This window comes from Microtus ochrogaster, unplaced genomic scaffold (assembly GCF_000317375.1).
Source record: "Microtus ochrogaster isolate Prairie Vole_2 unplaced genomic scaffold, MicOch1.0 UNK80, whole genome shotgun sequence".
NCBI classification, from domain to species: Eukaryota; Metazoa; Chordata; class Mammalia; order Rodentia; family Cricetidae; genus Microtus; species Microtus ochrogaster.
Window position 1 is genome coordinate 153,740 of NW_004949178.1, and position 10,858 is coordinate 164,597.

The following is a 10,858-nucleotide window of genomic DNA, read 5'->3' on the forward strand; positions in this document are numbered from 1 at the left end:
CAAAAAAAAAAAAAAAGATGCACCACTAAGATGCAGCTGGAGCTGTCCAGCTCCTTCTCGACAGGGTGGTCTAGGATAGTCTGGTCCCTAGGAAAGGTGGGTTATTCAGATATTCAGAAGCTATCCTTAGAACCGAGTCTGCTGCAATCAGATGCATTAGAATGAGTCAAAGGGTAACAGCGCCTGTATGTCCCTCAAGAGGGCCTCACAGAAGCCGGTCATAGCCTTGCCCTTCCTGGTCACCTGTCAGCTGAAGCCCTTTTACTTCCCATCGCTATTATTCCTAACCTAATTCAACCCTGACATTTCTTTCAACACTCCCAAGTTCTCACTTGGCACAGAGTAAGGCCTCAGAATGGTGCTAACACTGACAGGAAGGAAGACATGGGAGGACACTGCAGATAAGAGAACATAGGTTTTACCTGTTTAGATTTTGTTTTGTTTTTATTTTATTCATATTTGGAGTCAGAGTCCAAAACTGTTAAAGTCTGGTCTTAAACTTCTGGGCTCCAGTGGTCCCTCTGCCTCTGCCCCCCTAAGCAACTAGGACTGGACGTGTTTTACCACACCTATGACTGATTGTCAATTAACACGAGTAGGAGTGGCTTAGAAGGGAGCAAGAGTAGATGAACAGGAGCAAAATGAAAAAAAAAGGTCTGCCTCTGGTGAGAGGCAAAAAACTCAAACAAAAAGAATCACCATGTTTACAAAGAATGAGATGAAGTATTCATGTCTACAATCCCAGGACCCAGAAAGCTAACAGAATTGCTTGCTGAGTTTGGGAGCAGGCTGAACTACACAAATACTCGGTCTCAAAAAACAACACAGGGAAGATGGCAAACGAGGAAGCAGAGTAGATACCAGTGCCTAACTGATGGCCATCTAAATGGGGGTGGGGGGGCATGTGATAAGACCTGTCCTTTGTCACCGACAGGTACTGGAGACCCTGCTGCTCAGTGGAGTGCTAACCCTGGTGCTGGAGGAGGACGGGACCGCCGTGGAAAGTGAGGACTTCTTCCAGCTGCTCGAGGATGACACGTGCTTGATGGTGCTAGAGCAGGGACAGAGCTGGAGCCCCAGGGTGAGAGGCCCATCGTGGGCTGCTTAGGCCATCAATCCTTTCTGGTTCCCCCCATCTTCTTCCCTAGCCTATCACTGACTCTGGGGGCAGAGGCACTGGGGGCGTTGGAAAAATACTGGAGAGGCAAAAGGGGTCTGACCCGGCACTGACAGAACTAAATGTCAGGGTACGAAGGAGGGCCCACTTCAGTAATGGACCTCTGTGTCCCACAGAGTGGGATGTTGTTACACGGCCTAGGACGGGAGAAGCCCAAACACAGCAAAGACATTGCCCGCATCACCTTTGATGTCTACAAGGAAAATCCTCGAGACCTCTTCGGCAGCCTCAATGTCAAAGCTACATTCTACGGGCTCTACTCCATGAGCTGTGATTTTCAAGGAGTTGGACCCAAAAAAGTCCTCAGGTCAGAGAACACGTCATACAACCCTACAGATGGGTAGTCCTTCAAGTTCCATTTCTTGTACCCACCCCTACCCACACCCCAAGCTTACAGACTCAAGGCCTCCTCTCATCTTTTCCTAATCACGTGGTTTCCTCTCACCCTGCCCTTCAGGGAGCTCCTCCGTTGGACTTCCTCCCTGCTGCAAGGCCTGGGCCATATCCTGCTGGGCATCTCATCTACCCTTCGCCACATGGTGGAGGGGGCTGAGCGGTGGCAGTGGCACAAGCAGAGTCACCTCCATTAATAATGAAAAATGCTTTGAGCCTGTGCCCTGAGACTGGCTCCACGAGACACCTGAGAGCTATAAGACACCATCGTATCAGAAGCGGTCAGCACACTGCCTTGGTCCTCCAGCCCGCACATTTCCCGAAGGATGCTGCCCCTGACCTACATCTCCTGTCTTCTACTTACCCCGCAGACAACCCTGTCCCCTGGCATCCTGACCCACCATAACTGCTGCTACACCCAGGTTCTTACTGATCCTATCCCAAAGGTCTACATACCAATGACCAGTCCCCAGCTTTGCCTTGAGATACTGTTCCCCTAAAAAATAAAAATATTCCCAAGAAAAATACAAAAATGTTTATCAGTATGCCTGGAGCGGGGGGAACAGATGGACAGAGACAAACAAAGGGATGAACAGGATCTGGCTACCATAGACCAGGCTAGCATTGAATTTTTGGCTTGGGTTTTGTTTTTGTTTTTGAGTCTTGTTGGCATACCTTTAATCCCAGTGAAGTCTTTAGTTCTCGTTTCAACCTTCTGAGTAGTGTAGGTTTACAGGTTTGTGTGTTACTACATCTTCTCCTGTAAGACCTGTGACTCCGATTGAGAGCAGGAAGGACAGGTATGTCCCCTCACCCTCCCATCAACACCTATCCCCAGGCCTCGAGGCCTCAGTCTCCAAGTATAGAGTTCAATGCCTGTCTCCTCTTGGCCACAGCACTCTGCTCCTGTTCCCAAGTCGCTCGCCGCTTCAAGAAGGTAGTCAGGGCCACATTCCGGGCCACATGGTGGCCAAAAGCATCTTGAATCAACTGCTGGTTCTGCTCTCCTGCAGTACGAAGATTCATAAAAATGGGTTAATTTAAGTTACAAGCACTAGTTACAAACAAGCCTAAGCTAAGGCCAAGCTCTCATAATTAGTAAGTCTCTGTGCCATTATTTGTGAACTGGTGGCCCAAAGAAAACTCTAGCTACAAAACACCTCACCCATTAAAAGCCAGATAAAGGGAGAGGGGTAAAGTGCACAATCTGCAAAGAGAAAGAAAAAGCAGAGCGAGACTCAGAGCCAGCCCATCCTCCTGACATCAGCTACCAGGCGCAGGAGAAGGCGGTTTGGAGACATCACCCAGTGGCAGTGGAACTCACCCAGTTCAGCAGCGATTTCCTTCCGGGCCCCTAAAGCTGCTCCACTCCAGATGGCATCTAACACTCGGCTGCCATGGCGGCTACAGGCAAGAGCCACATACTGCCCCTGCATTGAGACAAGCAGTGTAAAGTCCCTCAAGGGAAGGACACAAATGTGTTTTGGGAGTGGGAGACTAACTCCAGAAGACTCGAGAGGCACAGTTAAAACAGTGCAGGAACTATATATGTACCCTGCCTCCAGCTCTCAGGTCGTCCTGAATGAAGCGCATTTTCTCTAAAGCAATAATGTAGGGACTGGCGCAGAAGTCTAACCTTTAGGGTCTTCAGCACACGGCGACGCTGCTTCTGCGTCACAGAGGGGCTAGTCAGGATGGCATCAAATACATGAGAACCAGCAGGGCTTTGGGCCAGAGCCAGGAGCTGTGGTCCTGTCAAGGCGCTCAGACTCCGAAGTACAAGTCCAGGGTTGGAGAAATACAACAAATGCTGGAGCAGCAGAGACCCAAGTACGGTCACTTCCCTCAGAGCTCTGGCTGCGGCCATTTCTTCCTGGGAATACAATAAGACAGAATTAGGAGGCAGTGATCAGACCAGATGGATGAGCTCATCCCGAGAGCACTGTTGCCTTCTCTCCAAAAAGGTTAGAAATCTCAACACCTCAAACACTAAGACGCCTGGCCCCCAAATAGTCACTGGCTTGGCCCTTCCCCTACCTTACCTGATGCTCTGCAGGCACTGCCCCCTCCTCCTCCGTCAGTTCATAGTAAACCTCATAAGCCAACAGAGAGGCAAAGAGAGGCGCACAGGCTACTTGCCGGGATGAGGGCTCTGCACAGTGGAATGCCTGGATAGCAAGACAAAGCACAACGATGCTTAAGAACCATCCCATCCCTAACACAATGATTCTCTGGAAAGGAAAGGCCTAACTCAACAGCAAAGGACGCTCTGTGAGGGCAGAATCTCACTTGCCTTGTTCTGTCTCCCAGCCTCTGTCGCACTTGTAGGGATTGAACCCACATTTATCTCTCAGTTCTCTAACTTCTGGAGGATCAGTTTCATTTCAGGGCTGTTCTTGGACTCACCTGTCTCTGTATCTATAAGTCCCTCCACATTAACCCTCTCACATGCAAATCAGACAAATCCTAAGTAGAAGAATTACATCAAGGACCGGCATGGATGGCTCACACGTAGCACCCACTCACCTCCAATAACAGCTGCAAGACCTGGGCTTGGTGAGTCCCAACCCTGCGGCAGGCTTCCACCAGAGCCACAACTACCCCTGGGTGGCCCTGGGCCAACACAGCTTCCAAGGCAGGACTCAGCTCCTCAAACACAAGTGACAGCTGAGAGGAAACATGGATTGAAGAATCGTTGTCAGTCAAGGATGGTTAACAAAAAAGTTAATCAGAAAAATCTTCCTACTTAAAAAAAAAAGCTAGATAAGACATATAAACCATCGCCAACATCAGAATTTACACTGTGCTGTGTAAGACTCAGAAGAGGAGTCACCCTAGAGGGGAGAATCTAAATGTCCCTTCTGTACAAGTCAGGGAGAACCAAGGGCAGGCAAGTCTAAAATTAAACCTGCCTTCTACTCTATGTGTCAACCCAAGGGACCACAGGACACCCCTACTCTCCTTCCTGAGGGGAGCAACAGGGAAAGGGGGAAGCTACAGCAATGGCTTCAGTGCCCCTGAGGATTTAAAGACAAGCAGCCACAGAACTTCTAGCTGCAAACTGGAACTAAGAGGACAGGCAGTCAGACCCGAGAAGCTAAAACAAATCTCAAGGAGAAGGGTGCCATGACCCTAATTTCTGGAAAACTCTCCAATAACTTCCCATGGGCAATGGGCAGTAAATTGTCAGAGAGGTAGAGGCAAGCACACAATAAAATAAGGCCCCAAAGTGATGCACGCCTTTAATTCCCACACTCGGGAGACAGAGACAGGCAGAGCTCTGTGAGTTTAAGGCCAGCCTGATCTACAGAGTGAGTTCTAGGGCAGCCAGGGCTACATACAGAGAAACCCTATCCCAAACAAACAAACAAGTAAATAAACAAATAAATAATAAGTAAATAAGGCCCAATGATTAAGAACAACAGAAAGAGACCAGGTCACATTTCCAACTCACCAACTCAGGTGAAGTGATTGCATTCAGTAAGCGCTGCAAGGGGAAGTTAGCAATGGGATGTGCAGCCAAGGAATGCAGCTGGCCTTGGAAGTGATCCTCAAAGAGGCGCTGGAGCCTCGCTGGTTCTAATACCAGCAGCACCTGCTCCAAGAGCCTGGAGCTCGTCTGATCGCGGAGAAACAGGAGTAGAGGGCTAGCAGGAAGAAGAGTGAGATGGGATTGGAGCAATGGCTGTTAGTTAAGACTGCTACTGTGCCTGCAAAGAGCCTGGGTCCAGGGGCCCTCTTCTGCCCTCCACTGGCCCCTGCACAAATGTGGTGTGCATACATATACACAGGCAAAACACTAAGACAAATGAAATACAAATAAATAATTTTTTAAAAAAAGTTGGTTTGGTGGTGGACAGCTTTAATCTCAGCATTCAAGAGGCAGAAGAAGCAGGTGAGCTCAAGGCCAGCCTGGTCTATAAACTGGGATCCAGGTGAGCTGGTGCTACATAGAGAGATCTTGTCACACATAGACGAAGAATAGATTGGGGCTCAGTGGTTAAGAGCACGTTCTGCTCTTGCAGAGGACCCAAGAAGTTCAGTTCCCAGCACCCACAAGGCAGCTTCTAACTAACTATCTACAACTCCAGTTCAAGGAGCTCTGACATACTTTTCCAGTCTCCAAGGGCACTACACACATGTGGTGCACATATATACATATATAGGCACAACTTCATAAATACAAAATAAAAAGAAATCTCTGTGTAGCTTTGGAGCCTGTCCTGGAACTCACTCTGTAGACCAGACTGGCCTCGAATCAGAGATCCGCCTGCCTCTGCCTTCCAAGTGCTGGGATGAAAGGTGTGTGCCACCACCGCCTGGCCAAAATAAAAAATATATCTTAAAATAAAACTAAGTCAGGCATGGGGAATGTAAGTTTTTAATACCAGTACCTGGGAAGCAGAGGCAGGAGGATCTCTGTGAGTTTGAGGCCAGCAGGATTACACAGGGAGTCTGTGCCTCCCGGGTGCTGGGATTAAAGTCATGCACCACTGCCCAGCAGTAACTATTGTTAAGAAGATCAAAGAGTATAAACTTTATTCACACAGCTCCACTAATTCCATTCATCTCCCCAGCTGCAGTTACTCCTGACAACTGACCATACCTGCCATCTGCTGAAGAATTACGAGAACTCAGGTAATCAATTATAGCATCACAGAGATGAGCACAATACTGAGGTAATTTGTAGTGTAAGATCTGTAAGGCCACTTGAAGACAAAAACTGGAGATCTTGTCGGTGATAAACACTGTAAGAAGAGGCAGAAATAATTTAATAGCTTGTCCCAAGCCCAGATTACCTGTACGATTCCCAAAACACAAGAAACAAGGAGGGCTATAGACACAAAAATGTCCATACAGAATGCCTTCTAGCATTGAACCAGACAGGCATTAAAAGAGGAAGGACCTGCCATGAGGGTCCTGCCTGGGGGAAATCCTCCGAGAAGATTATAGTCTCTTCCTACTTTCCTTCTGTGGTGAAGGTTAACCCTGACTGATCACTTAATGGGATTTAGAATCATTACAAAACTACCTCTGGGCATGTCTGTGAGTTTCTAGAGTAGGTTAATAGTAGGTTAATGGTGGGGGGGCAGAGAGTGGGACAACAGCCGCCCAGTATGTGGGTAGCACTAGCTGTGGCTGGGGTCCTAGACCAAATAAAAAAGAAAACACAGCTGAGCAAAGAATTTATCTACCTCTGCTTCCTGACTTGTGGCTATAGTACAGCTAGCTACAGCCATGATAACAATGGACTAGACCCTTTGGCTGGGAGTCAAACCTCTTCCTTAAGCTATTTTGGTCAGGTATTTGTCTCAGGAACTTGTAAATTAATTAATACATCTTTTTACCTGCAATGTCCTTCAGAAAACAGGCACTCAGGTCCTGAAGGTGATTCAAGAAGGTTTTAGGAACCTCAAAATCAGTGCGCTTACATTCCCGAGCTGAGGTCCTTTGTGTTTCTAGAGAAAGATCAAGAGCATGAACAATAGTGAAATTACAAATAGGAAGAACTCCACAGAATAATAATGGCTCAACTTAGAGATACAGGACGGAGGTAATACAACTCAATGTCTCTTGTGGATGAGTAAAAAATTGTTTTAATTTTTCTAAGGATCTTCAACTTCCTTCCCTATGGTCTAGGGATCATATTTCTCAGTCAGGTATTTAAAGTAATCCAAATTCAGACCTCATTTATACTCTAACCTTATTTTCCAGAATCCTAAAATGTAGGTCATATTCTATGACTGTACCATGAGACAAAGTTAGTGGTCTCAGTCAGCATTTTTTTAATAAAATAGAGAATAAAATTTAAAAGGAAAGAAAATATCAGAAAAACAGAAAAGGTATCTTTTCCTGAACTTTTGTTTGAATTCAACACACACACACACACACACACACACACACAAACAGACTAAAAACACGTCAGGGAAGCCAGGCCATGGTGGTGCACGCCTTTAAGCCCAGCACTTGGGAGGCAGTGGCAGGCAGATCTCTGTGAGTTCAAGGCCACCCTGGTCTACAAGAGCTAGTTCCAGGAGTCGGGCAGTGGTGACCCATGCCTTTAACCCCAGCACTCAGGAGACAAAGGCAAGGGAACCTCTGTGAGATTGAGGCCAGCCTGGTTGGCAAAGAGAGTTCCAGGATAGCCAGGGCAACATAGGGAAACCCTATTTCAAAAAAGAATAAATAAATAAATAAATAAATAAATAAATAAATAAATAAATAAATAAGGGTTAAAAGTCAATCTCCTAGGCAGTGTAAAGGTATGCATCCCTGATTCTAGTATTTGAGAGGCTGAAGCAGTGAGTCCAGACCTTGTCCAAAGGGAAAAAAAAAAAAAAAAAAAACAACAACAACAACAAAATCAAAACCGAACAGCAAATAGGCAGGCATGGAAGCACAGGTCTGTAACCCCAGCACTCGAAAGGCAGAAGCAAGCAGGAGGAAGAAGTGTTGAAGGCCAGCCTCTGCTATATTCCCAAGTCAAAAACCAGCCTAGGTTATACGGGAGACTCTGTCTCAAAATAAAGTGCCAGGGCCAGGAAGGTTGTGGTAAGGGAGAATGCAGCTAAGCCTGACAACCTGAGTTCAATATACAGAACCTGAAGAACCTGAACGGTGGAAGGACAACCGACTTCCCCAAGTTGTCTTCTCCCCTCCATAAGCACATGTATGTGCAGAAGGCACATAATTTAGTGTGTACATGCGCACATACATATTTTAAAAATTAAAAAAAATAAATTTCTTACTGAGAGTTGTGGAAATAAAAATGTGAAATCCATTGCTTTAAGTGAATTATCTCCTCGCCCTGTCCCTATGCGAGTAGCTGCTCTCTAAGTATAGGCACACCCTTCCGGCTAGCTGTCTAGACACACTGTTCTTTGGCCTTCTAGGCTCTGCCCCACTGTTCCGCTAATTCTTCACGGCCAAACTCCACCATGAAGATTAACTCTTCTGTTTACTGGCTTCTGAACTCCCGAAACTCTCCTGCTCACCAGGCCCACTTCCTTTTCGTAAAATACTACTTACCAGATGACTGGGAAGCACGAGACCTGGTCCTCTCAGACTCCAGGAGAGTACCTCCTAACACTTGCAGCAGAGTTCTGACCACGAAGCTTCCATGCGTGTCTCCACAGAAGAAAAGAAAATCGTCAGACACTTCAGAGGCTAGTCCCAGGACTAGCTCCTCCAGGGTCTGCAAGGGACCATGCTTCCCGTCCTCTTCCTCCTCCTCCTCCTCCGCTTCTGCAGGACTACTTAGCAACCGAGGCAGCTGCAGCAAAGCACTTTGCAAGACGTGGACCCCACACCGATGACAAGCCACGAAGCGCAACTTGGGGCGCAGAGCAGCCCACACTCGACAGAGAGGTTTCAAAGGACTGAACCCCAAAAGTTCCTGCAGCATTTCGCTACCAGTCCTGTTCGTGGCCAAGGCTAGAGCCTGAGCCTCCACTTCCTTCAAAATATTGCGCACCATCAAGTCTGAAAACACGAGGAAACAGACCGTTAGAGAAACGGAGAGAAGAATAAGGCTTAACCATCACTTAGCCAAGAACTCCCTGGGATTCCCTCTGAAAGTTCCCTGCGTGGGTTGGGTTTTACAGTTACTCCACGGCGTAGCTGCTCCTACCTCGTTCTTCCGCGGCGTCGGGAGCCTCTTTCAGCGCTGACAGCGCCCGTCGGAAATACCCGAGCGCATCGGGACTCAGGTGCGGGAGAGCCTCTGGGGCCTGTTCCCCGCGCGCGGCAGCCGCCGGCGGCCGGGGACACCCATCGCGGCCCGGAGGGGGACGCCCGGAACACGGGGCCCCGCGCCCCCGTCGGCCGGCACCCGGGAACTGGCGTCGCGCCTTGTGAACAGAGCGCGGACCCAGCCCCATGCGTGCTCCAGAACCTCGCCTCCTCCACGCTTCCAGGTAGCAGCTCCCACAGCCGCCGGCGTCGCACTGCTGACGCACGGAAACGTCATAGTTCTGCGACAAGGGCGAGCAAGGTGGGCGTGTCTACGGGGTGCGGGTTTGCGTTTGCCGAATCCAATCGCTGGGCCCCACCCGCGATCTCCCGGACTCCACTCGCTTCGCCTAGTTCTAGCTCATCCGCACCCGCACCGACTTCTGCCCCAGGCACGCACTCTCACCCTGACGTGGCCAGAATCAAGGTCCTCGAACTATACGCCCCGCTCCACCCCCTGGGACGATAAAAATTCTCGAGCTACAGGTCTAGCGAACTAGACAGACAGAACCCCAGAGGCAGCGTCTGCGGCAGGTGAGGCTCACAGGCTCTGTCCACTTACAGGTCAGGGCTTCGCTGTTCCCTGTGGAACTGCACCGGTAGCCAGAACTCCAGAGTGAGGGCTGGGACTCTTCATAGACATAACTTATTGGACAGACTCGCCAGATTCCCCACCAAGTTAGCCCCACTGAGGCTAGCGTACGTGTAGCCCGGGAGAGGCTCCACCCAGCCCTGTGCCTGGGTGAAGACAACAGCCTGGCCAGGGACCTGCCCTCAGCTATCCACCTGAGGATATTTCTCTCCCATCAAAATACTGCAAGCTTAGCAAAGACCTGTCTCTGCAGACAGTCTACAGGATTCCTTCAAAGCGACTCTAAACTCCACAGATATCCCCGTTTGACGTGAGACATGGTAGCGCCTATGAAGGGCCAAGTGTGTGTGGTAACTGGTGCCTCCAGGGGTATTGGCCGTGGCATTGCCTTACAGCTCTGCAAAGCAGGGGCCACAGTGTACATCACCGGGCGCCATCTGGACACCCTTAAAGCTACTGCCCAGGAGGTGAGTGACCACCTGAATTTCTCATTGTGATTATTACTCATCACTTGCTTGATCATGATATCTCCCGAAAAATATCACTAATATTTACAGAGTACATACAGTAAACAATATAGAGTTGAATTTTTCTGCCAAGAGGGTTTAAGCAGAAGAAAAGTCTTGGTTTGAGAGTTTCAGGTTTTGCGAAGAACAAATGTTGGGCCAGTGACTTTCTGTAATTTAGGCAAGACTTGCTGAACCGAACCTGTTTCACTTCTTTTTGTTTGTTTGTTTGTTTTTGAGACAGTCTCTCTACACCTCTACATAGCACTGGCTGCCCTAGAACTCACTGCGTAGATCCAAGCTGGCCTCGAACTCACAGAGATCCGCTTACCTCTGCCTCCTGAATTCTAGGATTAAAGGACAGTGCCACCCCCCGCCGCCATGAGAGTTTACTTCTTAACTGGATTTCAATAAAAACGATACTCAAAGCCGGGCGGTGGTGGCGCACGCCTTTAATCC

At 48.7% G+C, this 10,858-nt stretch overlaps 3 protein-coding genes across 4 annotated transcripts in view; 2 read left to right on the forward strand and 1 right to left on the reverse strand.

The window, feature by feature from the left end:
• The window catches only part of Cideb (cell death inducing DFFA like effector b), a 6,356-nt gene extending 4,289 nt beyond the window's left edge, over positions 1 to 2,067 (forward strand). The window contains exons 4-6 of the mRNA XM_005370421.3: positions 935 to 1,081; positions 1,294 to 1,484; positions 1,635 to 2,067. Coding sequence (XP_005370478.1) covers positions 935 to 1,081; positions 1,294 to 1,484; positions 1,635 to 1,767 — 471 coding nt within the window. The 3' untranslated portion in view covers positions 1,768 to 2,067. The remainder of the gene's footprint in view (positions 1 to 934; positions 1,082 to 1,293; positions 1,485 to 1,634) is intronic.
• A 17-nt stretch (positions 2,068 to 2,084) lies between these two features.
• Positions 2,085 to 9,504, reverse strand: Nop9 (NOP9 nucleolar protein). Its single transcript, XM_005370420.3, has 10 exons — positions 9,201 to 9,504; positions 8,600 to 9,052; positions 6,919 to 7,029; positions 6,177 to 6,318; positions 5,025 to 5,217; positions 4,097 to 4,237; positions 3,613 to 3,738; positions 3,207 to 3,443; positions 2,895 to 3,000; positions 2,085 to 2,577 (listed from the first exon to the last, which is right to left on the reverse strand). Exons 1-10 carry the CDS (start codon positions 9,448 to 9,450, stop codon positions 2,420 to 2,422), a joined length of 1,917 nt encoding a protein of 638 aa, XP_005370477.1. The 5' UTR covers positions 9,451 to 9,504; the 3' UTR covers positions 2,085 to 2,419.
• Positions 9,505 to 9,565: 61 nt separating this feature from the next.
• Dhrs1 (dehydrogenase/reductase 1) overlaps positions 9,566 to 10,858 on the forward strand; it is a 9,815-nt gene continuing 8,522 nt past the window's right edge. The window contains exons 1-2 of one of the 2 annotated variants that reach the window (XM_013354930.2): positions 9,566 to 9,835; positions 10,147 to 10,360. In XM_013354930.2, coding sequence (XP_013210384.1) covers positions 10,211 to 10,360 — 150 coding nt within the window. In that variant the 5' untranslated portion in view covers positions 9,566 to 9,835; positions 10,147 to 10,210. The remainder of the gene's footprint in view (positions 9,836 to 10,146; positions 10,361 to 10,858) is intronic. The other variant, XM_005370425.2, reaches the window with a different exon arrangement.